General features: G+C 39.0%; 2 protein-coding genes across 6 annotated transcripts in view; one reads left to right on the forward strand and one right to left on the reverse strand.

The window, feature by feature from the left end:
- GIGYF2 (GRB10 interacting GYF protein 2) overlaps nucleotides 1–27637 on the forward strand; it is a 131643-nt gene that overhangs the window by 58871 nt on the left and 45135 nt on the right. For 3 of the 5 annotated variants that reach the window (XM_047773778.1, XM_047773779.1, XM_047773783.1), the window contains 5 exons: nucleotides 19555–19734; nucleotides 23396–23613; nucleotides 23706–23868; nucleotides 23962–24150; nucleotides 27364–27560. In XM_047773778.1, the coding sequence (XP_047629734.1) occupies nucleotides 19555–19734; nucleotides 23396–23613; nucleotides 23706–23868; nucleotides 23962–24150; nucleotides 27364–27560 (947 nt within the window). The remainder of the gene's footprint in view (nucleotides 1–19554; nucleotides 19735–23395; nucleotides 23614–23705; nucleotides 23869–23961; nucleotides 24151–27363; nucleotides 27561–27637) is intronic. The other 2 variants (XM_047773782.1, XM_047773780.1) reach the window with 1 other exon arrangement.
- KCNJ13 (potassium inwardly rectifying channel subfamily J member 13) lies at nucleotides 1604–9595 on the reverse strand. The gene is made up of 3 exons (XM_047773784.1): nucleotides 9453–9595; nucleotides 4151–4626; nucleotides 1604–2397 (listed from the first exon to the last, which is right to left on the reverse strand). The coding sequence occupies exons 2-3, from the start codon at nucleotides 4608–4610 to the stop codon at nucleotides 1775–1777; spliced, it is 1083 nt and encodes a 360-aa protein (XP_047629740.1). The 5' UTR covers nucleotides 4611–4626; nucleotides 9453–9595; the 3' UTR covers nucleotides 1604–1774.

Consider the following 27637-nt stretch of genomic DNA (forward strand, 5'->3'; position numbering starts at 1 on the left):
ACAGAGCTCTTAGGAAAAAGCATACGATATAAATCTTCAGTACTACTTTATTTTCACAAGTTAGGTGAATCTTGTTACTTTATTATAGAAATAAGAATTCCTGCTGTCTCTATGTGTTACAAGTCTTGGGTTGGAAAAAAAACAGTTGGTCTAACTAGTACTTAAGAATGCCTAAGATTTTCAAACAGCAAAAGTTCACAGTAATATGTTTCTCTGTGCTTGATGTACTTTGCTATTATCAGTCTTAGACCACTCCAGAGTTCTTCTTTATTTTCTTTTCCTTTTGGTCAAAGAGTAGAGATATGTGACTTGCTGCTGCCCCCTGCGCCTCACAACTGCTTGCCTTTACGAGCTAGTATTTATGTCAAGACATGATTCTTGCATGGGTGACCACCGTGAGAGTTAATCTTACTTTTCCCATGTAAACGTGGGCAAGGGAAATTTCAAAAAAGACCGGCGACACATCCATTGAAAAACTGATAGGGTGACTTTTTTGGTTCTTTTTTGTTTGGGGAGAGTTTGATTTTTTTTACTGAAATGAGAACTACAAAGAGTAATCTTAAACTGGCGCTGAGAAGGGAGAGGGTTCATGTTAGTATATGTAAAATAAAAAAGCAGAGAAAGCATAATTTTCATGGAGTATTAGATTTGGAAAGAAATAATAGAGTTCATCTAGTCCAGCCTCCTACTGGTGAATAAACACTCATTTTGTGTTTATAGTGAAAACTATTTGAAGTTGGAAGCAGGAATTTGGGTTTGAAAATACTTTGTTGCCTAATTATTTTTTGCTTTTTCTATTGGAGTTTTTTTTCCTAGTTGCATTATATCTAAGCCTTTATATCTACAAAAACTTAAATATATTTGCATTTATGAATTATTTAGAGCTTTTATGGTTTTTTATACCATTGAATGGATCATAAATAGAAAGAGAATGTAGGTCAGATGTCATTCATATGAATAGTTGGGTTATAATTTTTAAATCACTGTTTGGTTGTTATGCAGTATAACTTTAAAGTAGATATAATATTGCATCTCCTTGCCCCAAATACTCCCCTACAGTTTCCATCATGCTGGAGCTTATCCTACTTGCTCTGGTCACTTTCTGCCACAAATATATGAACATGTGCATGGTTTGGGTGTCATGCACAAATGCTTTTAGAGTTATGTATAAATCTATTCTTTGCTGTTTTCTTGTGAATTTTTGTTGTTAGCTGTTAAAAAATTAAAGGAGTAATGCCCTAGTTTTGTTTTATAAAGAACCAAAGGAATGATCTTTGTTGTCTTGAAAAAATAACAGTTTTAAAAGGATGTTCACTAAATATTGTGAAATCATCATTCCACCCAGGGAGCTAGGTTTGAAACTTCAACTTGCAGATAAAAATGAGAAATTTATGGCTAATTTTCTTACAATTCAGCTGTGTTAACCCTCACTGTCCATTTTACTTTCATTACTGGTATCATGCCTCATCCACATAAACTTACCAATAACATTTCTGTTGTTGTAAATATCTGTTATGTCCAGATGCATTGGTATCAGCAGTTAACAACAGATACAAACTTTGTAGAATGTTGTATTTCCACAATATGTATTGTTAGTTCAGCCTTTTTTTTTTTTTTTTTTTTTTTTAATGGGTGGAGGCTTGATCACTGTGGTGTAATCGGAGAGATGTAGTCAGCATTGAAAAAAGAAAAGGAGCTATGCTGAAGGAAAAGTAGCTGCATAACTGGCTGATTATGTTTAATACATTAAAAAATAGGGTACTATGAGTACTTCTTACTCTGTCAGTCCTGTTTCAGAGAGCTGAAAATTGTCAATGCTTTGTCCATTGATATGGATGTCCAGGTCAGTCCTGTTTGGGGTCTTAGAGACCAGAGGAGTTGGAAGTTCAGGAATGGTCTTGTCAAAATTATCCATCTTGATTTGATATTCACCTTTGGAACCTCGGGTCAACAGAGATGCAAAACAGTGATGTAACATGATCTCAGAGGGTAGGTAGGATGTCCTCCTTTGGCATATTTCTCCAGTGCCTTCCTGCATTGCGGAAAGGAACACAACTAATTCAAAGTGGGGAGGATTTTCCTGCTGGAGCAGAGTAGCCAGAGGACTCGATGGTATAATGGAGTGATAGTAGGTTAGTGGAAAGATAAAGAATGGACATTCCTCAGAACTGATGCCATCTAGGTGGAAGTCCACACTGGTCTGGTAGAGTTCGCCGTTTTCTCTTTCCTGATAGAGTACAGCTGAGACCCGAACACTGGTTAGAGGGCTAGGTCGAGTGTTGGCCACTTGGAAAATAAGATTAGGTTTGCCATCTATATGAGCTACTACTGCTAAGTCAGTAAAGCGAATTGAGAAAGCTCGATTTTTTGGCCGGGCAATCTTCGCCACAAAGGCACCTAAATTAGAAACCATTGAATTGTTTTTAGAATGAACACTCTAAATATCAATACCGTTTCTTCTTCTTTTTTAAAATATCAGTACCTTTTCTGAATGAGAAAAATTTAGCAAATGGTTGTAATTTCTTGTGCCACGCCTTCTGAATGAGTCAGGAATTGAACTCACTGTTAATTTCTCATTTGCCTGAAACATTTTTCAAAATTTTAAAACTGATTTCAAAATGGATAAGCAGAATTCATTTTGTTACATAGAAATGTAAAACTTTACTTTGTTATGAAGTCCAAGAGTGGTCATTTCCTCTATTTTTGCTCCTTCTTTAAAAAAAAAGTAACAGAAAATAAATGCAATTTAGTTGCAACCAGATGACTTCAAGCTGAAATAGAGAGTAGATTGGATTCAGAGTAGAATGATTTGTGGTGGGGAGGGGCCAGTAGAACGAGTGATACATTGAAGAAGTTTTAACTTGGAAATTTATACAAACCTTTTTTTTTTTTTTTTTTTTAAAGAAGGATCTGCCTGTAAGGTAATTTCAGTGAACCCTTCAGGTGCATCCTCCTTGTGCCCTCACAACTATAGATCGGGTTTCTTAACTCCTTTTATGCCACAGAGGTAGTTGGTAGGCTGGTGAGGTCTGTGGACCGCTTATCAGAATTATGTTTTAAATGCATAAAAACAAAATACATAAAAAGGAAACCAAATGTATTGAAGTCTAGTTGAGCATTAAAAAAATTGTATACTATATGTGCTTTTTTAATGCATTAGTAAAATATAGTAGCAGGTTTAGTACTATGATTTGGAAGTATTATAGTGTAATATGAAGCTATTTGTGATTTCTGTTTGTACCAGACTTACACAGGTATAGCTGATGCTGTTGTTTTTTTTATTGCCTATGTTTATATAATCAGAGGATATGCCAAATTTCAGTTAGAGGTTAGTATAAAAAATATGCAGGTTTTTCCTAAGTTAGCAGATCCCCTATGTTTTGTTGACTGACTAACCAGTGTAAGAACTCTTCTTGTGAAGATAAGTGATTTGCTCCAGGTTATAAAGCCAGTTGGTAGCACACTGGGACTTTATTCCAAGTCATGGTTAGTATGGCCCATTGCTTACTTTCTCAGATTATTACTGGGTAGTGGGTTAAAACAAGATTTTCTTTTCTTTTTTTAATTTTTTAATTGTATGTATCACTAGCCCTTCTTAAGGAAGGAATCTTAGCTGCCAGCTTTATCAGCAAAATTTTACAGTTTTTGCGGGCCCGGTTTCCAGTGTACTTTGCTAAGTTGTGTGTCCTTGGTCTCTAATGTACAGTGCTGACTATGGTGCTCTGGGCCCACCAGATATTGAGTAAATGTTGAGAAGATGAACTCAGAGGAGAAAATTCTAGCACAGTAAAGGTTAAAAAAAATCAAATTCCTCTGTTAGGTAAAATGACTATCAAAATATACATTGAACATACTTATTCACTTACTTAAAATATTTAGCTTTCTCTGAAAAACTCCTTTTAGACTTTCTATTAATATTTTTTTGGCTGGTAGCATTATGATCCCTTTTTTCTTAAGTTTCAATAGATAAAACTTAAGTATAGAGTCAGGTTTCTTAAAATTTTTCCTGTCGTTTGACCCTAGAGTCTTTCTTCTCCATCTCAGGCATTACCTGCCGATAGTACAAATACATCTGCAGTACAATTGCTTATAACTGACCCTACCCTTCCCAAAACATTCATACATTTTTTTAAAGAACAAAAACAATTACCTGTGATAAAAGCCTCTAGCATGAGGCCTAGGAGCATTTGTATGGCAAGTAGGGCGATTGCACTTGGACAGTCACCACTGGGGAACATGGTACCATAACCAATTGTAAGTTGTGTCTCCAGGGAGAAGGAGAAGGCAGCTGTGAAACTGGTGATGTACTTGACACAGATAGTGTGGTTTCCAGGTGGGGCATCATGATCTAGTTCCAGATCACCATTCATCTCAGCCAGAATATACCAGAGCACTGCAAAGACAAGCCAGTGGACAACAAAAGAAGCAGAGAAAACCAGCATCATCCAGCGCCAGCGCATGTCCATTAGGATTCCCCACGCGTCTCGAAGATACGCAAGACCTCTTTGAGCGCCGTCCATTTGAAGTGTGCTGTGGCCATCCTTGGTGACTATCCTCCGGTATCTCCGAGTTAGGAGAGGAGCAATAACTTTGCAGTTACTGCCGTCCATCTCAGGCTGTAATTCTCTGAAATCAAAAGTAAATTAGTAAACTCTTTACTGCTTTACAGTTAGTATTAATAGATTCTGGGACGTTATTTGCTTTGTAATTTCTTTGGAATGCTTCCCCGACCGCTGCGCAGGCTTTCGCAGTCTGATAGCTCTTTCTCTTTTCTCTTTACATAAAGGAGCAGTTACTGACCAAGTCATTCTTGTGATAGCTAATCATAGATTGCTTTGGAGTGTCTTTTATTGTTTCCTTTAATGACTGTTAAAATATTGTTCAGCATTTTAGCAAATCCCCAAGGGTTGGGATTTCGATTCATGCCTTCTTTGACACTTCCGTTACCTTTCCTGCACAAATCCAGGTTGCAGGTGTGTATCACTTTGACTGAACATTATGTATAAATAACAACTTAATTATTAGCTGTAAATAATTGATAATTATAACTTATAATTAAAAGGAAAGTTAAATACATGTTCCTCTGTGTAAATAAATAGACATCATTTAGCAGTGTAGTGTAAAACTGTCTGAAAATGTTTTGAAGTCAAACTTTGGATAAGGAAAAACTTTTAGAGATCCATAGTTCTCTTGGATACTTTATAATTAGCCTATTGAAAGTTTTAGGATTAGGTTTGCTTTGTTTTTATTTTGTGGAGTCTTTTCCTTTATGGCTGATGGACTACCGACCTTTTGAATACTTCTAGATTCTGATTAGATTGTGGGGTGGAGAGAAAATTATTTTCTTGGCAAAATAAGAAATTCCAGGTAGCGATTCCTAGGTAATGTTAATTTTGAGAGTAAATGAACCAGAAGAAAAAGCTTTGAGTTTAATGAGCTAAAATAACCATTTAGACATCAAATGGCATTTTAAAAGCATAATTAGTAAAATTAGTTTTCAGCTGTAAGCAGTTTTCATCTGTGTATGCTTTTCTCTTTGTGGTGAGTAGAAATCTGATGTGTGCTTTGCATGTGACTGTCGTTGCATACCATAGATATCAAAGATCTATGCAGAAACAACCAGGAACAGAATGGGAAATACGTTAAGTGCTACTTTCTTCTTTGCCATAGTCCAATACTGGGAGTCTATGGTTGACTCTTTTTGTTGCTTCTTCCTTCAGAAGCAGATGCCCTTGGAAATGTTGCATATTCTCTTCCCATCTTTTGAATGACAGTGATGCTTAAGAAGGGAACTAGAGGCATATGGAGCTCGGCTGTTGGAGTTTGCTGGATCCTCCTCTTTCTGGGGACTTTGAGGCTTGGGAGGCTGCTTTCCTGTGTTGTTGGAACTGGACCTTTGCCAGCTAGGATTATACTTTCGCTTTTGTCCTAAGGCTAATTTAACATTTATTGGTGATATTAGAGACATTCTCGTGTATTTTCTTCGGATTTGAGTTACTGATGGACCATTGGCATGACCGTTAAGTTTATTTAGATTAGATGACCATTTCAGCCTCATATAATAAATTAAAAAAAAATCTTAGGTCATTAGTGTGTTATAACTTATTATCCCAACAGTTTATCATTGTCATTTGGTATTTTTGTTTTTTGTTTTTCTTGACACAGCTATTTAATGACTTATTTTGCTAGGCTTTTTGATATTTTAGAAGACCCCATCTTTGTCTGCCCCTTTGGAAGTTATAATAACAACAACAAAATATCCATAGGCACTGTGCTAGGTGTTTCATACTGCATTGTCTCTAATACTTTGGTATCTCAGCAAGACAGACATTATTATTCTACTTTTCAGGTGAGAGCCCTGAGGATCTGGCAGATAAAAGAAATTTACACAAGGGAGATGGGGGCCTGGGATTGTTTGGATTGTTTTCCAAGTCTGCCTAACTTAAACAGTTGGGTCTTTTTGTCTTTTTTGTTTTAAGAGAGTTTGGTGAGATAAAAGTTTTTCCCAAGATGATTGATAATGCATTAACAAAATAGTCTTTTGACAGCCAGATTTTTAGCACCCTTAGTAGATGCTCTTCTGATCCTCATAAATGTCTCAAGTATCCATTTTAAATCATCATTAGCTTTATACATGACTTTTATGTCAATAATTAATAATATTAGCTAATATGTATAGTTTACTCTGTGCCAGGAATCACACCAAGCACTTCTCATGTATCGACTTATGTAAAACCAGCAGCAGTGCTTGACACACAGACTTCTTGGTTAGTGTTAGTTGCTTTCACAGTAATAAGTACCATTTATTAAAAATGGTACCTTTTTATAGGTAATGAAACTGAGGCAGAGTGAGTTTCCTAAGATCCCAAAAGTAGTAATAAGTGGTGATAAATTCCTGCTGGGTCCGTAGTCTAGAGGCAGTGCTATATTGCCTCTAAGATAGGTATTTTGACTCTGGTTAGCCTTTATGAATAACGCAATTTGATTAGTTTTCTTCAAGAGCCTCTGCAGAGTATTCTTCAGAAATGCTTTTAGGTTAAGACCTATGATTTGTCGGCAAGAAATACATTTTCAGTTAAGGAAGACATCTTGCAAGAGTTGAAGGTTAGTGCAGTCAGAATTATTACATCGTCTAGTCGTGGATTCTGCAGGGCAGTAGAGTTGAAACAAAGTGTGGAGAAGGGAGTTTTTATGAAGCATTGCCAAGTTTGTATTTTGCCAGGTGAAAAAATACTTTTAAAAATACAATGCTCTTATCATCGCTTATAAAAGAAAAGGCTTTTTTTTTTTTTTTCTTTTTTTTAGGGCTACACTTGTGGCCTGTGGAGGTTCCCAGGCTAGGGATTGAATTGGAGCTTTAGCCTCCGGCCTACGCTGCAGTCACAGCAACACCAGATCGGAGCTGTGTCTGTAATCCACACCACAGCTCACGGCAATGCCAGATCCTTAGCCCACTGAGTGAGGCCAGGGATTGAACCTGCGTCCTCATGGATACTAGTCAGATTTGTTTCTGTTGAGCCATGACGGAAACTCCAGAAAAGGTCTTTTGAACTTGAAGAAGGATATAGCAATAAAGGGAAGTTGGCTACCTTCATTGAGTTTGTGAACTGCTATGTGGTTTTGCAGTATCCATGGCTTTGACCTTTATTGTTTCCTGCTTCCTGTCCATGTAAAAATGCTTGTGGACCTATATACTAGTGCTGTTCTACCTATGGAACCACTGATTGCTTATTTTATCACAATTAATTTGGTGGAGGGGTAGTTAATGATTCCTCTTGATTTTCAACCTATTAAGTTCTAAAATTCATTACTTGGGGAGATAGCCTTTGTATAAATACTATAGCTAACAAAATTAATTATTCCCATTTGGGCCTTTTCAGGATTGTTACTTCTTATCTACAGCTTTTGTAGCACTCTTGCTCTAGCCTTTTACAGTTTATTATTTCTTGCAACTAAATACACAGAAAAGACCTATGAACAGGACAGTCAAAAGACTATGTCAAAACTGTGAAGCAGTATCCATTTTACATATAAAACCTTGCTAGATCTTGTCAAAATGTGTTAGAAAGTGAAGTAATTGAGAGAAGTAAATTTTTGATTCCCACTTAATAGATTGCCCTGAGTAACTCCATTCTTTGGACTCATGTAGTCGGTGTGGTTCAACATAAGGAAGACACGATGGGGAATCTAGCCGGCCTGACTGGGAATCTGTTGGTTACATGGCTGTGTCAGTTTGGGCAAGCCACCCGATGCCCTTGGCCAGGCTTCCTTATATTAAAAAGAAAAAGAAAGAAAAGGGAATTAAATAACATGTTCCTTTAAAATTTGTAAACTTAACTACCATTTCTTCCTACTGACAGAGGTTTCCTACATGATCTTTTTTCTATATAATTTTACATCTGCTTGTATGGTATTTAAAAAATTATTATTGCTTGATATATGTAGGTTTTCTTTCCATCAAATTAAAAAGTGTCTGGACAGATGGTATGTTTATTATATTTCCAGGTAATTTTCATACCCTTATAAGTGCTTTTAGAACATATTTGTCTTAGCCTGCATTTATATGATTCTCATAAACTGGTCTTAATAAGAAGTAGAGTCAAACCTTGGGATGGTTTGCTTGTATCTCTTTGTGTGGGCTATAAGATATTTGCCTATTTATAAATCATTGGAAGAAAACAGTGCTTTATAAAAATGACAGTTTGAGCTGCTTCTTTGGTGGTCAAAGTAACGGATTGGTTCTAATCATTAGGTTGTAGCCCTTTCTGTCTTTTATTGTCATGTCGTAAGTAGTAGTGTAGTTGTGTTAAACAGTTAAGACATGAGCAATGACTGTAGATGTGAGGTGATTACAGTATTACTGTGTATTTGTTCATTTCTGGGGTAAACAATAGACTGTAGAGTCATAAGCATCTCTCTTGCCCTCCATAATTAGGCCAAACAGTCTGAGTTCTGATTCTATTATATAAGCTCAGAGATTCTTTTATCTCTTAATTTCTTATTTGTAGAAGCATCTAATTTCAGTAGTAATTTCATGCGTAAAAAGAAATTAGGACACTCATCACTTTCTTATGGATTAAAAAAATAAAAAGGATTTTTTTTTTTTTATGCTCACTTTGGGTTTAAATCCTTTTCAAAAGAAAAAGGTACATTTTTTTAAAAAGCCATTGAATTTTTTCCTGGGGCCTTTTTCTTTTCATTTCTATATTATAATGGAGGATTAGTATATATTTAGTAAAACAGGAAGAAAATTTCCAAAAGGACTCTTCTGTTTCTAAAATTTAAAGAAAAAGAGTAAAGAATCTTAATGTATGACCCTGTAGGTAATGTCTTTGTTTTAAAACTCTGTTCACAATATCTAGCTCAGTCCCTATCTGTCAGTCTTTTTTTTTTTTTTTTTCCCTGTTCCCCCTAAGGAAAGAAATAGATTGAATATTATTTCATGTACTCACCAGTGCTTCTTCTGGGTCAGCTTATATACACAAGCAGGTCTTAAGGAAACTTTCGGAGTCTGTCTTTTTGATGAGGTAATTTTAATTTTCACGTCCAGTTTGTAGGTTCTCTTCTTGGACTGGGTTTACAGTTCACATTCCTCTGTTTATAATGTCGTGGGGGTTGGTTTCAGCTGAAGCTGATGTGATTGGTCACTTAGTCTGCAGGGGGGCCAATTAGCTCTGATCATGTGGAAAAGAATGCCGGTTTGTTAGGAGGTCTTTCTTTACCCAACACAAATCTTAACAGCTCTGGAGAAAGCCTCCAGAACTGACTTGGAGAAGGGGTGCATTTTTTCCCTCTAATCGGAACCGGTCTTTAGTAAGTTTGCATAATCTTACTTAAGAGTTTATTTTAAAGTTCAAAGGGATAAAATTCCCTGCAAGATTTCCTTTCAGCCGTCTTTCCTTATGTAGCATGTTGAAGTGTGGGATATTTCCTTTACTAATCTTTTTTTATATCCTTGAATAAGGACTTTTAGGTATAAATTAATGAATGGATTTTACTTGTTTTCCTTTCATAGCACGTCTCATCAGAATGCTACCACTAATTCTAGAGCTAGTAATGTTACCTGAAATCTTTTTGGGGGGGAGGGCAAGGAGGCAGACTCTTTTATATTTTTAACGCTGTGTACAGAGACCTTGAATAAGAATAGTTGTTCTCTACCTCATACTAATCTTTAAAAAACCCACTTCGGTGAAAGGACTGAAGAATTTTTCTGAAGTCATGCCTTAGTGATGTTTAATGAATGTTTCCCTGAGAAGTATGATGACATTCAATAGCACATAGAGTTCAGGGTACAGCAGATTTAACTTAACATCTAAATAATGTTTATACCTAATATAATGTTTGTGATCCAGCTTGTAGCAAGCTCAAAATGAGCTGTCAGATGGCTTTGTATAAGGCCTTACTGAGCAATGCTTTCCTCCACCTCCGTTAGCTGATTTTAAAACTTTGATCAAGTGTCACACGTAAGAGGATCTGAGAAACAAAGGCTGTGATTGTTCAAAGTAAAATCATGGAAGGCCTGCTGGGAAAATTATTAATGTAGACCAATATAATGCTACTTAGAAGTGAAATCCGCCTTTGTAGATTCCTTCTCCCCCTACAATTCAAAAATATATTAATTCCTTCTTTGTTTTTTTAATGCCAAACATTTCAATACAAGTTCAGACACAGCATTGGAAACTTTGACCTTTAGAACTAGAGAAGGTAAGAGCATAAAAGGAGGGACATGTGATCTGATACACCTTCCTGCATGTTCTGGTAGGAATTATACTTTATATCAATTGCTAGTTAACTGATTGGGGGTGGGAGAGGGAAGCCAGATTAAATATGAGTGTAAGTAACACTGCCTTCCAGAAAGCTGTGCTGGAGTATATCTGCCATGTGTCTTGAACAGACAATATAGTAAGACAGTACAAGATTTTACCAAACTTAGAAGCCTCTTTCCGTAATATATTGAGGCAGAAATGATTTAGCAAGATGATTGTCAAGAAAGAAATGTCTCAAGTGAAGACATTATTCTGGCTTCCGAATTTGACTCTCTGAAAATCTGCTGTGGTCCGTAGACAGTGATTCCTAATTGCTGTAACTGAGTGAATATCATAGACCAGTTCTGGAGTGCCTCCTTAGGAACATAGCACTGCCATTGTAACAGCCTGAGCAGTTAAATTCATTTCTGTTTGAGGTTGCCAGGTTAGCCGATGAAACTGATATTGGCAAAGATGATTTTACCTACTTCACCCTAAAATACATGGGCCCTTGAAGTTCCCGTCGTGGCGCAGTGGTTAACGAATCCGACTAGGAACCATGAGGTTGCGGGTTCGATCCCTGCCCCTGCTCAGTGGGTTAACGATCCAGCGTTGCCGTGAGCTGTGGTGTAGGTCGCAGACGCGGCTCGGATCCCGTGTTGCTGTGGCTCTGGCGTAGGCTGGGGGCTACAGCTCCGATTAGACCCCTAGCCTGGGAACCTCCATATGCCGAGGGAGCGGCCCAAGAAATAGCAACAACAACAACAATAACAACAACAAAAAAAAGACAAAAGATAAATAAGTAAATAAATAAAATAAAATACATGGGCCCTTGCACCTGAGGTACATGGAAATTCCTAGGCTAGGGGTTGGATCAGGGCTACAGCTGCTGGCCTACCTCAGAGCCACAGCAACACCAGATCCAAGCCGCATATCCGATCTCCACCACAGCTCATGGCAGGGCTGGGTCCTTAACCCACTGATCAAGGCCAGGGGTTGAACCCCCATCCTCATGGATCCCAGTCAGGCTTGTTACCGCTGAGCCGCTGGTCTCCAGTGCTGTTTCCTACATAGTGTACATAGCTTTTTTTAGAAGATGCCTAGTTCTCTTTCCAGTTCTGCATCCAAGCCGACTACTGGTCATCTTCCCCAGAGATTTCAGGCAGCATCTAGGTATGTACCAGCAAATGACTGAGCATAAGGGTTATTAGGGATGTGGGGCATACATAGCCAGACCACACGAGGTACTTGTTCAGGAAGTCTGATAGACTGCAGCCCTCCAGCCTGACCCTGCTGTGTTTCAGGACCCTTGTTAATCAGTGGAGCAGATTCCTACCCCTCAGGAGTTAAGATGGGAGAAAAGTGGTAAATCTCTGGATATAGAATTTAAACTACTCCATCCTAGTTACCCTGAGTTTTATTTACAGTTGAGGGGAAAAGTAAATATCAATACCTGGATGGGATTCCTTTTCACTGTTTTCTCTGGTATTAGAAAATATTTTTAGTGTTAATCAGAGAATATATATCTGAATAGAGGAATACAAAGTTACTTGCTAGAAAAATTTGCACATAAACAAGCTTCAAAGTCTGTCCCATAATTCCACTTTTGCTTTTGGAGTTTGGGCACTTGTAAGTTCCAAGCCTCACAGCTGTAGATTTTGTTGGCTGAGTGCCTCTTTGCTCCATCTGAAGTTTTCCATAAACACCATTTCTGGCTGTAAGTCAAACATGCACACAGGTGCCCTTTTACTGCTTTTTCTCCTTAGGAAGTCCTCTCAATTAGACCAGACTAAAGCCAATACTGCAATTTAATTTTATTTTTAGAAGAGTCCTATTTAGACTTAATACGTTAAGGCAGAACCAACCAAACATTTACTACCATTGGGGAAGATATATTTGTGGTGCAGTTGTATTTTAGCACCTTTTATACATTGGTATAAGAATATAAAATGTATCATACAGGTAGTATAGTTTGCACATAAAATGGTCATGTTTCCCATATTGAATAGAAAAAATACTTTAAATTTGTCTTCCTTTATGGACACTTTAAAAACCTTTAAGACACCTCTAAGACCCAGCAAAAACCTTAGACCCTTTTCCCTGAAAAAAGATGAAAGCATGCCAGTATGATATGTGTTTCCAGATTTTTTTTTTTTTCCCCTTTTTTGGCCATTCCAAGGCATATGGAGTTCCCAGGCCAGGGATCAGATCCAAGCTGCAGTTGTGACCTGTGCCACAGCTGCGGCAATCCCAGATCCTTAACCCACTGTGCCAAGCTGGGGATCAAACATGCATTTGCCAGCACTGCTGAGATACCGCCCATCCTGTTGCACCTCAGCAGGAACTTCTGATATGTGCTTCCAGTTGAAGAATTCATAGCCCTCAAGCTCATTTATTGGCTATAGGTTAGAAATATTTGGTTCAGGAATTAATTTGTAAATGATTCAATTATGTTAACCTTTAAATTATCTTGTTTACAAATTAATGTGCTAAGACTTAAAGTCGGCTGAGATATTTGGTTGCTCAGCTTTGTCACGCCAGTGATGTTGTAGGAGGAAGACGTTGACTTGAAGTGCTGAGAAAGGCCATGCGCGCGTCCCTCGGCCGTCTTCGCCAGGGCCACTGTGCAGTCCCATGGTTTTTAGACAGTAAAGGAACTTGAGATAGTATCTTCCAAGTCGCCTCTGAACAACTTTACCATTTATTTTAAATTGTGTCAATAATGCATAGATATGCACTTATTTTCTGAAGTCATTACACAATTGAAGTTTTCTTTGACACCCCCATGTCCCAGCCCAATCTGTATAGATATAAATCTGCTGTAATCATTTAGGTTATAAAGGATTGATTTTGATGTTTTAGAGCAATTCTTACGTACATTGTAATTTATATTGATTGGTAGTGATTGGAAATGTATATTTTATGACATAGTACCTGAAGTCATTTTTCCCCCTCAGAGTGATTTGGAGTAAAATTTTTATGTTGAAGAAGTTGATCCTAACCTTTTTTTAGAGGGTTCATATTTTGACATCATTTATCTGCTGGAAGATTAACAAGTTGAGTTCCATTTAGAAATATTAGAAGAGGAGTTCCCATCGTGGCTCAGTGGTTAACGAATCCAACTAGGAACCATGAGGTTGCGGGTTCGATCCCTGGCCTTGCTCAGTGGGTTAATGATCCCACGTTGCTGTGGCTATGGTGTAGGCCAGCAGCTACAGCTCTGATTCAACCCCTAGCCTGGGAACCTCCATATGCCACGGGAGCGGCCCAAGAAATGGCAAAAAGCCAAAAAAAAAAAAAAAGATTGGAAGACATCTCTAGTCCCAAGTTTTTCTATGCATATGTCTATTGCCTTTTTAGAGATCTTTAGACTTGGATCCCAGAGCTTCTTCTTTCTACTTTAGTTTTTCGAGAATGTCTAGCTGCTTTTGATGAGTTTAATTTGTGAGCAAACCCTGTATTAGGAGTTTGAACACCTATGTTCTGTTTCTTATTTGGTCATTACCCAGCAGTGACTGTGGGAGATCCCCCTGCAGGTATCCTTTTTCTCACAGGAACAGTAGATGCTTGTGGTAATTACAAGCATCAGATGAGATATATTAATGCCTTTTGTCAGCTGTAATGTATGGAGTCATTTGTTTACACGTATGCAGCTGGACTGTGGTAGATGCTGTGTCTAAGTCTCTTTAGTTAATTAATTAATTAAAATTTTTTTTTTTGTCTTTTTGCTATTTCTTTGGGCCGCTCCCGCGGCATATGGAGGTTCCCAGGCTAGGGGTCCAATCGGAGCCGTAGCCACCGGCCTACGCCAGAGCCACAGCAACGCAGGATCCGAGCCGCGTCTGCGACCTACACCACAGCTCATGGCAACGCCGGATCGTTAACCCACTGAGCAAGGCCAGGGACGGAACCCGCAACCTCATGGTTCCTAGTCGGATTCGTTAACCACTGCGCCACGACGGGAACTCCTAAGTCTCTTTAATTTTTAATCCTATGTCTTTAATTATATTTGTCCGTGGAGGAAGCATTCATAGTAATGTGTGCTAGAGGTTTGAGTAAACAAGCAGAAAATGGTAAAGTAGTACTATTTGGGAAAATAGACTGGGCAGTATTCACTAAAGTTGAATATATTTTTCAACCCAGCAGTTTCACTCCTGGGTAAATACCAACAGAAATGCAAACATATTCTCACCAAATTTCATATTCAGGAATGGTTATAGCAATACATTGTGTAATGCAAAATACTAGGAACAACCAAAATCAGAAGTAGAAAAATACATTGTGTTCTGTTCATACAGTGAAATCCTGTACCATAGGGCAAAAGAACAAGCTTCTGTTCCCTGTAACAGTGTAGGTGAATTTCCTGTGATGTTTGCTGAAAGGAGCCAAACATAAATGAATATTACATTTGCATAAAGAGTTGAAAAGCAGGCAAAACTAATCTTTAGGGAAACACTTGATAAGTGTTTAACCTTGCAAAGGGCTGATTAGGAGGACAATGAAAACTTTGGAGAGGTCCTGATTTTTTTTTTTTTTTTTTGCTTTTTAGGGCCGAACCTGCAGCATATGGAGGTTCCTAGGCTAGGAATTGAATCGGAGCTGTAGCCGTCAGCCTACATCACTGCTCACAGCAATGCCGGATCCTTAACCCACTGAGTGAGGCCGGGGGTTGAACCCACAACCTCATGGTTCCTGGTCAGATTTGTTTCTGTGGTGCCATGATGAGAACTCTGAGAGCTCCTGATTATTTTTTAAAAATCTAAATGATGGTTAAGTGGGTAGATTTGCTTTATGAAAACTCTGGCTTGTACATTTGTAATTTGTGTACTTTTTGGTAAGAATGTTATACTTCAACAGGTTTTCCTACAGACAGGGAGGAGCTGAGTGTGGTCCATTTAAAAGTTCCTGAATTCTTTTTCTTCTTGTCTTATGGAAATGACAGTGACCCCTGAAAGCAAAACTCTTCCTACTTGCACTTACATGTGAGATGTATCCGTCATGCCAGAATTATGTTATTCTGGCTTTCCTTGGTTTACTAGAGAAGTTGTTACCTAGATCTTTCTATTTCAGTTATTCATTATATCAAAAAATATATTGAAATTTTTAGGCATTATTTTGTGAAACAAGAGCTTGGTAAAAAAATCTGAACTCCTTTGTTATAGAATTTCTGAACTGGAATGGGTTAATTTAAATTTAGGCAGCTGCCTCGGCACGCACACACACGCGCGCGCACACACACACACACACACACCTCACCCCCTTTCAGGTTAGGAATGGATCTTCTGTAGTCAAGATGTATAGATCAAAAAAGACAAAAAAAAAAAAAAAAGATTCCATGATCTCCATTCTTTCGTTGGTACTTGGCTCTTCTAGATCTTCCAAAATTTCCACCCCAAATCCTTTTTTGAAACAAGGAATGGCATAAATAGTCACTCAGACTTTATGAGGTACAGGTTTTTCAGCAGGTTGAGAATTACAAGATAGGTTCTAAGGGAGTTTCATTGGTGGCTCATCGGTTAACGAACCCAACTAGGATCCATGAGTGTGTGGGTTTGATCCTTGGCCTCACTCAGTGGGTTAAGGACCTGGCGCTGCCATGAGCTGTGTAGGTTGCAGACGGGGCTCGGATTCCGCCGGGCTGTGGCTGTGGTATAGGCCGGCAGCTATAGCTCTCATTTGACCCCTAGCCTGGGAACTTCCATATGTCACAGGTGTGACCCTAAAAAGTTAAAAAAAAAAAAAAAAAAGATAGGTTCCAGTAAGCAGAAAAGCCAGATTAGTTTCCATATTTTTACCCTGTCCTGTCCTTTGTATTTTTCTTATTCCTAGGTACTAATATGAAAAGTATATGTAGCACTTGACAGTTATGAAGATAAAAAAAGAAAAGAATGCAAACAGATTATTCACATAAAGGGAGATGAAGTCAGCCAACAATATGAAAAATCTTTGCTGTGAGGAATTCATATTTGAGCCACATTAGCATACCGTTTTGCAACCATTGAAGTAGACAAGTTTCTAAAGGATAGCAGCACTTGGCTTCGATAATCTGAGAGTCCGGTGGTTTTACTCTTTTTTGAGGAAGGGAGAAAAGTATGTCAGTGTATGACGTCTGCTCCTTGGCGTAGTCATTTTACTCTTTGAAGGTTTTTTTTAGAAGAAAAGCAAAATGTATATGCACCCAGATATTTCTTCTCTTGTAATCTATAGTTCTCAAAAAATTAGAGATGAAGTAAATGTCGAGTCAGGAATGATCTAGTAAGATTACTTAATGGCAGCAAGGTATACTTGGTATGTGTCCATTTATATTATCAGTGTGGTGTACAGTCACGGAGATGTGTTTGCTGTGTAGATGAAACGTAGATGACAAAATAGTGGGTATACTGATTGAAGCTACATTTTAAAAACAGTATGTGAAAGCTAAGATTGAGGGATTACTAGTATTTTTATTTTCAATATATTTAATTTTTTGCAGCTTATCATCTGTTAGAAAAAATTATAATGGCCAGTTTTTGGTGAGTTAAACACTTTGCCGTTAGTGGTTTTCTTGCTTATATTGGTACATTCGTTATTTCTCAGACTTAGTGTAAAAGTAGACGCGAGTGGGTGTTTTGACCAGCTCATCCATCATGCAGTGGTATTCCCGATATGCCTGGCACAGGCTACTTGTGCCTGAATGATTACCTGGGATAAAAGTCACTTCCCATGACTTAGCAATTTACGCACCATTAGAATTTCTTTGTTTTAAAATTTTCTTTTGTATGTAGTGCTATTTTTCATCAAGTATTTGGGCTTGTTGGATGGCTCATCCCCTCTTATTCTGAGCAAGAGAGTCTGGAAGGTCTTCTACGCTTCCAGCCCAAGGGCAGTCACAGAATGTGCCTGTACTTGAATTCATGAAAGTTGGCGCTTAGAGTGCAATATATGTTTGTTAAGTTAATCAGAAGATTAATTATTGTTAGTAAGAAGATTAGCATTTGAACTCTGTGCCACTTAAATGGTGGTGTGACTTTGGACAATTCTCCTGAGTTTCCGGAAGATTGTTACGAAGGTTAAATCAGTTAAATGAGTGTTTTATTATCTATGGCTGTGTAACAAGTTACCCCCAAACAAAATAGCAGACATTTATTATCTCAGTTTCTGGGCCAGGAAGGAGCAGCTTCGCTAGGTAGTTCTGGCCCGGGTCTCTCATGAGACTGCAGTCACCTCAGGACTCAACTGGGGTTGGAGCCACTTCCAAGCTCACTCATGTGGCTGTTGGCAAGGCTCAGTTCTTTGCCATGTGGGCTTCTCCACAGGGCTGCCTCACAACAGGACAGCTGGATTCCCTCAGAGCATCCAAGATGGAAGTTTTTAACTTAGTGTCTGAAGTGACATCTCATCACTTCTGCTGTATGTATTCTGTTAGGACCAAGTCCGTGAGTCCAGGGGTATTATTGCTGAGGGCTGCCTTAGAGGCTGCCTGTTATAATAATATTTTGCCCAGCAAATCCTTGTATTCCCTCATTCTGAGAGATTTTATCCTGTAATAAAATAATACCGGGTAACAACTGTTGGGGTGAACAGGATGTGGGATCTTAATACATGCAAAGTAGAATATAGAGGATGACCAGAAAGTAGAATTTCCTCATTTTCAAATGCCACATTTTCCCACAGTGGGAATTCCATTAAGGCTCTACTTTTGAGTTTACAGTCTGTTTTGAAGTAAAAGAGGGTGAGGAATTCCCACTATGGCACAATGGGATTGGCGTCTTGTCTCTGCAGTGCCAGAGCCAGATTGCAGGCTCAGTCACTGGCCCAGCACGGCAACAGCCCCAGCTTGAGGAGCTGGGGTTGTTGCAGCTGCGGGGTTATTTCAGCTGTGGCTTAGGTCACAAATGCAGTTTGGATCTCATTCCTGACCAGGGAACGCCATATGCCATGGGAGGCCCCAAAAGAAAAAGAATATGTAAGAGATTGAAATTTATAGGTAATCCTGTTTGGGCAGAATCACTGGTGGAAGTTGATTAAATAAATTAAGTTTATTATATATAAACTTATATACTAAGTTTATTAAATATAGTTAAAAATATTGCATGGCTTAAAAAAAGAAAAAAAGGAGTTCTTGTCATGACTCAGTGGTAACGAATCCTACTAGCATCCATGAGGACATGGGCTCCATCCTCGGCCCTGCTCAGTGGGTTAAGGATCCGGCGTTGCCGTGAGCTGTGGTGTAGGCTGCAGATGCAGCTCAGATCTGGCGTGGCTGTGGCTGTGGTGTAGGATAGCAGCTGAGGTTCCAATTCCACTGCTAGCCTGGGAACTTCGATATGCTGTGGGTACAGCCCCAAAAATACCAAAAAAAAAAGGATATGCTGCTAAGAAAGGATTGCCAAGTGAAAACAACAAGGTTACAAAACAACATATATAACACTCTGAGGGTAGTGTTAGGTGAATGCCAATGAGGCATCTGTATGTACATGCCTAAGTAACCAAGGACAGTTTTTGGAAGGCTTTATAGGAAAATGTTGATGGTGGTTACTTCTGGGGGGTAAGACTCAGGGGGACATTTCTTGAGTAGGGGGAAAGTTGACTCACTTTCATTGCATGCTCTTAAACATATTATTTTTGTTTAAAAAAAAACCCTGCCCTTTCTCTGAACATTTAGCTTTAAGAAATGTCTAATAATGTGTGCATTAAATCTGCAATTACTTTATTTATACTGCCTGAACATTGAAAGGGATGCATTTGCAGAAAAGCTTGATTTGAATAGTCAGGTCTGTTTCCAAAATCCTTGCTGGCTGAGGCTTATGTATACTCATTTTCTTTACAGGGCGACCAAATTTTGAGGAAAGTGGACCAACATCAGTGGGAAGAAAGCATGAATTCATACGATCAGAAAGTGAAAATTGGCGTATTTTTAGAGAGGAACAGAATGGAGAAGATGAAGACGGTGGTTGGCGACTAGCTGGGTCAAGAAGGGATGGAGAGAGGTGGCGGCCTCACAGTCCTGGTAAAAATTTGCTGCATAAAAGCCCACAGGGACTGAAATAAGTGAGGACTTGGTGGAAATTGTGAGAGATTAAGTGAAAAAGAGAAAGTGTAAAGAAAAAAAAAGAGGAGTCTAATTTATGTCACCATACTCAGTCTTGTTACCGTAAAAAATTTCCCCGCAACATTCCCTTCATCTGTTCACTTGATTCCGTTACTTTTATTTTTCTGGGGCAGTGTGGTTTAGTGGGAAGCACCTGACCTGAAATGTAAACATGAAAGAGGGTTTCATTTGATTTTTCTAAATCGAATGGTAATTATTTACTTTGGAATTATGCTCCTCGTAAAATTTTTTTTTTTTTTTCCTGCATAAGAAAGGATTTATTCTTTCTTTTCTTTTTTGTTCTCAAACAGTGATTTCTGCTTACTTGAAGAATACACTTTAAACCCAGGTCAAAAACAATCATAAGTTCCTTCTTTTGTCCCTCTAAATTTAGAAAAAAGAGGGAATATAGTCGTGATTAGGGGTTTTGTGAGTTCTCCTCTTTGACTCTTAAGAAAGCTTCAGACTGTTCTCCGACATTAGATATGCTGGTAATTGAAAACACTGGTGCTTTGTGTCAAAGTTCATTCCCTACCAAAGTGCTGATTCCATGCCTCATGATAAGCAGATGCCACTGTAGTTTCGATCTTGGGGTCACGAAGGACTGAAGCATACAAATAGTGTGTACATCTCTTTTGATTTTCATGTGTATAATGTTATTTTATCTATTGACCGTATGCCAAGGAAGCTTTACTTTAATAGGGGAAATTATAATAATCTAAGCTGTTTTCATTTATGTTTTAAAATCAAGTTATTCATGCATCAGACTTAGTCTTGGTCTAAGCAAACGTAATAGGCATACAAGGTGCTTTGTGGAGTTGTGGTTGTGGGTAGGTGGAAAGTTAGTGCAGTTGATCTTTGGACAGAGTTACAATGCTCTGTAAATTAACCTAGTGAAGTTACTCTTTGGACAGATTGGCAGTGCTTTGTAACTGCTCGTTGGTTGCCTCTTGGGTGAGTTTTCTGGCATCAGTGGGCATTGTTGACATCACAGTTATCTAGGCAGTTCTCATCAGTCAGTGTCCTGGACAACCGAATGTTGCAGTTCTCCTCAGGGCAGTGCGGCATTTTGTGCTGAGCTTGCCTGTAAGCAGAGGGGTTTGTAGACTATGTTCCCAACAAGCGTTCAGTGAAAGAATGGACAGGATCTGGGCTGAGCGAGAAGAAGAATTCCAGCTGATCAAAAACAAACAAGGTGAATGTTTTGGAAGATGAGCAGTGTTTCTGAGCCCGAACGTCTGATGTTAATTCTATTAAAGCGAGAGTTAAAAAGTTAAACTTTAGTGTGTTATAGTCTACCGTTGACCCTCCTCGCCACAGAGCTTAGATTTTGGATGTATATTGTCTTTTTTTTTTTTTTTTCCTCCCCTAGCTTTTCTAAATCTTTTTTTCCTTTATTTGATATGTCAGTTTCATTTGTCATCACCTTGACAGTTTTCCAAATTTTTTATCCATACATTTTAAAAAGACACTTTGGAGGCTATAAAGATATGTGAGGCTCAAAAAAACATTGTAAACATGCATTTTTAATGTTTATTTATTTATTTATTTATTTTTGTCTTTTTAGGGCCGCGCCCGTGGCATATGGAGAGTCCCAGGCTAGGGGTCTAATCGGAGCTGTAGCCACCAGCCTATGCCAGAGCTACAGCAACACCAGATCCCAGCCGAGTCTGTGACCTACACCACAGCTCGTGGCCATGCCGGATCCTTAACCCACTGAGCAAGACCAGGGATCGAACCCGCAACCTCATGATTTCTAGCTGGATTCATTTCTGCTGCGCCATGACGCTAACTCCACAATATGCAATTTTTAAAAAGAATACCATCTACTTTTTCAACCTAGCATATTAAAAATTGAGTCTGATTATATCAGTTGTTATCAGTTACTCTGAACATTTTAATCTTTTATTAGGATTGATAAATTAAGTCAAAATTAGTATAAAAATTTTTTATCTTATGAAAATAGTATCAAGCTTTAGTTCTGATGTAAGGTCTGTAAAGCAGTGGTCAGTCTTAATCTACCTTATCTGCTACATTTAATTTCATGAATAAAATTTTATTAACTTGGTATGATAAGAAAATAGGGGATATAGTTTTATTAAAGTATGGCTTATAGCTGGGTGTGTATATGGAGGTGGGAGCATTAAGGACAGCCAAGCACCCTCTCTGGGAGACAAATTCAGGAAACTTAGTAAGAGGGAAACATGAGCCAGATGCCTAGAAGGCAGATTCTATCACAGTGCATACTTAGAAATGAGAGCAGCAGACTGAATACCCTGGAGTTCAGCGTTTGATCATGAATACTTCTTTGGGATAATGACTCTAGGCTTACATTTAGGTACTCTGGGTACAAAATGCCTTTGTTTGAATAGAAGGTAGTAAATAGTGTTTTGCTGTTACTAAGTTAGGTGTGGGAAGTAGGAGGATAATGTTTTCTTACTTTTTTGTAAGTGGTTTATAAGATGCTACCTGTATTGGTGTTTTAACATTTTGCCCTTTGGTTTTCAGTTTGATTTTAGTAACATTTAACGTTGACCTCATGTTTTTTATGTATCTCTCACAGAGAAAGCAGTCAGGATATAAAATCCTAAAAGGTTAAAACCTGCCTCTTTTTTTATGACTCTCTTAGACTCAGGTTTGTCAGATTTTAACAAGAGTCCCTCTGCGCACCCCACCCCCGCTTTTTAAGAGAAAATGATTTAACTTGGATGTTTTATTCTTAGGCAGTCTTTTTCTTCTAGAAAGTAGAAGTACTAAGTAATATGCTAGGGTGGATTTAGGAATGTCCCTGGGGATGTTATACGGAAATAAAAACTCCCCAGGGAGAGTTAAAAGATGAGAGAAAAGAGAAAGAGTAATAAGCATGTTATTGTGGAAAAAGCAGTAGACGATGCAAAATTGGATTCTGTTTCTATTTTTCATTTTGCAGGTTACTTCTGCTATCAGCAGTTTTATTTCTTAAACTATAAAATTAGGATAGTGGGCTCTATATGACATGTCAGTGCTATGATTCTTTCACTTTTGGAAATCAGAATTACAAATGGGATCTTGGCCCCAGCAAGTAGGCGTGCTGACACTGTGACTTGACACAGGGAGCTGGTGTTACCCATAAAGGGTCTTTTCATCGGAAGGAAGAAAATACTTGAAGACTTAGCCGTGAGAAGGCATGGATTTCAGTATGGAAAGATATTCAGTGCTGTAGGTCTTATTTATAGCAGTAGGCTATGTGAGTGGCTAATCAGCATTTCCGTCAGATACCTAGAGCTTGTTAGAAGTATGTTCTTTGAATGACTGTCCTTTAGAAGCGGTTTGTTTTCAGTTTGTCTTTAAAAGCATTAGAGTATGTTGTGGGGCCCAGTACTTGATGGAGGTAACTACTGTTGTCACTGAGTGATGGGGGCATAGTAAATGATACTGAGCTTTGAGTGTCCCTGTATTTGTCTAATTTTCTCTTTAGTGGGTTGATCCATCTGAATTTGCTGTCGGTTGTGGTTTTCTCCTTTGTTTCCTATCCATGGTTTTCTTTTTCAAATGCTGTAAAACCCGTCTAAGGTCTGTGTCCTCCTCCTCCTCATCCCAGATGGCCCTCGTTCTGCAGGCTGGCGGGAACACGTGGAACGACGGCGAAGGTTTGAGTTTGACTTTCGAGATCGGGATGATGAAAGGGGTTACCGAAGGGTGCGCTCTGGCAGTGGAAGCATGGATGATGACAGAGACAGTTTGCCTGAATGGTGCTTAGAGGATGCCGAGGAAGAAATGGGCACATTCGACTCCTCTGGAGCATTCCTTTCTCTAAAGGTAAGAAATTTGTTGTAAATGTTATGACAGGCACTGACCTTCTTCCAAATCCAAATATGCTCTTAATTTTTGGCTTTATTGTCCTGCTACAGAAAGTACAGAAGGAGCCTATTCCAGAAGAGCAGGAGATGGACTTCCGGCCTGTAGAAGAAGGGGAAGAGTGCTCTGACTCCGAAGGTAGCCATAATGAAGAAGCCAAAGAACCCGAAAAGACAAATAAGAAAGAAGGAGAGAAGACAGACCGAGTGGGAGTCGGTGAGGCTCATTTTTGTCCTTTTTTTTTTTTTTTTTTTTAACGATATCAAGCGTTTCTCTAAGTTGTTGATTTAAGGTTACTTCATGTTACAGAAGCTAGTGAGGAACCTCCCCAGACCTCCTCATCATCTGTAAGTCCAGGTACTCCCTCTGATCATCAGCCTCAGGAACCACCCCAGTTTGAGAGGAAAGAAGAACCCAAAGCTGAGCAAATGGAAAAAGCTGAAGAAGAGAGTCGGACAGAAAGTAGTCTATCAACCAAAGTACCCAACAGGGGGGACGGTATGTATTTGTGAGAGTCCATAAGCTAAGCTTGGATTCTCTTGGAGACAGTGATGACAGGAGAGGCCTCTTTATACTGCTTCTGGTGATGAATTATTAGAATAGATTATTTTGCCTATACCTTCCCAGTCACTGCTTCTCCTGTGTGTTTATCCCAGAATTCACCAAAACAGAATTAGAAGCTGCAAGGTAGTCAGTCTTGCTTCTGGCCACCCTGGTATCAGTCGAGTAAACTGGTTTGGGATCCTCTGCAGGAGGTTGATACCCATGTGGTGGCTGTATGTGTGTCCAGTTGACACATCAAAATGCCATTCTTTCAAAAGAGGCCAAAAAGAACATGGATAAATCTGTGAAAGTCCCTTCAGCTTTGCTAGAAAATAAGCTTAAAGTCTGTGTCCTTCTCCAGTGTTAACTGTGTTAAGTTGCTCGTATACCTTAGGTAGTATTAATATTCATTTGTTTATTTTTGCAAGTAATAAAAAAGGACAGTGTAAGGCCTAATGTTGAGAGGTAAATTGATTCATTCACTATAAAAATTCACACCCTTTAACATAGCCTGTGAGATCTTTCGTGATCTGGCATCTGTCTCCCGCTGTGCCATTTCAGCACCAGCTCTGTATACTTGGTACCCTATTTTGCTAGCTTCACCTCCTGTTAGGTCCTGAATTGTGCCTGTTCTCTTGCCTTTGTGCCTTAGCACATGCTGCTTTCCCATCCCAAGTTAGGCTAAATGTTGTCTCTTATTTCTTAAACAGCCAGCACTGTTTCTAACATAGCAATACAGTGTTATAAAGAACTGTTTATTCTCTTTATTGCCCAGTAAGTACCATTTTGAGAGCTTGAGCCAAGGATTTTTTTTCTTTCAGTTTTTTTTTTTTAAATGTCTGTGACAAAATGAATGAATGAATGAATGAATTCAGCAAGTATTTGAGTATTTACTATATATATCAGGCACTGTTGGACTTGTACTTCTTTCTTATGTAATAGTCATTTTTTTAGTTATGATGTGCCCCCAAATTACTTGTGGTTCATACTCTTGAATGTACATGCCCGGGACCTCATTCTAGGAGAATTTGGGGGTAGGGTCCAGACATGTATATTCTGGGAAAGCTGAAAGATGGCATTAGAGATTGAAGTTCTGGATTTATAGTTTATAGGGGAGATAGAGCATGTGTATATCAGTCACCTCCGGCAAAAGTAATGATTTGAATGGTGATTGGCGGACTGCTGGAATGCTTCAGGAAGCAAGTGTCTTTGAGCTTGTCTTGGAACAATAAGTAGAATTTGGAGATAGGTGTAGCTGGATGGATTAGGAGAGGGCATTCCAGTACTAGTGAAAGCTCAGGGGAGGAAGTGGGCGGGCCCAGGCATGGGCAGGAAATCAGCTTCTGTTTTTTGGATGAAGTGTGAGGTATGAAAAGGAGGTTGGTGGGATACACGGTTGCAACACGTACTTGACAGCTGTGTGTAGGGTTAGGTTGTTGTGATGACAGATGGCCTACTGTGTGACCTGTTGGTCTCCTGATCAATCACTATGACTTAGGCAGTGCACTTGTAAAGAGAGGTAGTGGCAGATGAGATTTCAAGTAGAAATTGGCAGGACATAGTTACTGTTTGTTCTGTATCAGGGCAAGGACGAGAGAGGAGTCAAAGATGAGTGAGATGCCTGAGAGTATTAGGGTATCCTTAATAGAAGAAGAGTGCAAGTTGACCACATTTGGGAGGGAGAGAATAAATTCAGTTCTGAACACCAATTCTGAGGTGCTGATGAGAAATTAGAGATGGACAGAGAGCAGTTGGGAGGGACTAGCTCAATGGAAAGAGTTTAGGGCCAGAGAGAGAATGGAAGATTTTTACATACATTTTTTAGGGGTGGTAAGAATTGGACTGAGAGCAGAACCTGGGTGATTCCTGTTTTTAGAGGGTAGATAAAAAGAAGCCAGAGAAAATTCTTCAGAGGCAGGAGTAGAGTAGAGTACAGGAAAAGTTAAGGAAAGAGAGTGTTCCAGTTTAGAATTGAGAAGATAAGGTCAGACGCTACCAAGGTTAGATGATGGTGATTAGGAAAAATTATTGGACTTGGTGACTTTGGGTCACTGCTTATCTTTGGGAGAGAGATTTTACTGGGGGGTTGGGAGTAAAATTCATATTGTAGCAAGTGTGGGGGGTGGTGAAGTAGAGCTTGCTTGTATAGGCTGTCCTTTTAAGAAGTCTGGCAGAGAAAGGATAAAGTGAGAGGAGCAGGAATTTGGAGAAGCTGTCTGTAATTGAACAAACAAAGTTTCAAAGGAGAAACTGCAATTGTATCTAATTACTGCCATGCCCCTTGCCTTCTTAAGAGCCTGCTTACTGACTGAGAGGTTGGAAATAGGAATCAAGACACAACCTGTTTTGCAGTCTTTATCCTTTTTTTTCCCCCCTCTTTGTTTTTTTTTAGGGCAGCACCCTCGGCATATGGAGGTTCCCAGGCTAGGGGTCAAATCAGAGCTGCAGTTGCTGGCCTACACCAGAGCCATGGCAACGCGGGATCTGAGACGTGTCTGCAGCCTACAGCACAACTCACAGCAACACCGGATCCTTAACCCACTGAGCGAGGCCAGGGCTCGAACCTGTGTCCTCATAGATAGTAGACAAATTTGTTTCCGCTGAGCCACGAAGGGAACTCCTGCAGTCTCTATTCTTATTGCGAAGAATTTCCTGTGCTGTACAGATAGACTCCAAAAGCTTTTTGTTATTCTGCAAAATGTAATGTATTATGGTAATTATAACTTGAAATAGGTATTTGTTCATGGTAACTGTGCATGTTTTTAATAAAAGTTTTGATGATGAGATATGACATCTTTGAGGAGACTTGCAGTGATTTTTAAACTGTGTTTACTATTCAGAGACATGATGTGCGGAAAGGAGCTGGACTTGATTCTGTTTGTTTTCAAGAGGTGGACCCACAGCTATGGGGTAGATGCTCTAGGGACACAGGCTGGCACTGTAGAGGGCCTTCTGGATACCTTCGAATCCTATAGGTTGTCATTCTAAGGAGGTATTTTTGTGTAGTAGGAGGAAATACAACACTGCTCCATAAGAAGTAGCTGCAGTGTTCACATTTCTGTTGAGCCTGTTTAGCAAGCTGCCCAACTTGATGACATAGTTATTCATTAGAGTCTCCATATTTTGAAGGATTTTCGTCTGTTTTTTTTTTTTTTTTTTTCTCTGTAGAAATGGTTCCAGATGTTCAGCAGCCCCTGTCACAGATCCCTTCAGATACAGCCTCTCCTCTCCTCATTCTTCCACCTCCTGTTCCCAATCCTAGTCCTGCCCTCCGGCCAGTTGAAACGCCGGTCGTGGGTGCTCCTGGTATGGGCAGTGTTTCCACAGAGCCAGATGATGAAGAGGGTCTCAAACATTTGGAACAGGTGAAAATCACGTAATTCTTTTTTTTTTCCTCCTCTCTAACTCTCAAAGAAAATAGGAAACTATTACATGAATATTC

This window comes from Phacochoerus africanus, chromosome 3 (genome assembly GCF_016906955.1).
Source record: "Phacochoerus africanus isolate WHEZ1 chromosome 3, ROS_Pafr_v1, whole genome shotgun sequence".
NCBI classification, from domain to species: Eukaryota; Metazoa; Chordata; class Mammalia; order Artiodactyla; family Suidae; genus Phacochoerus; species Phacochoerus africanus.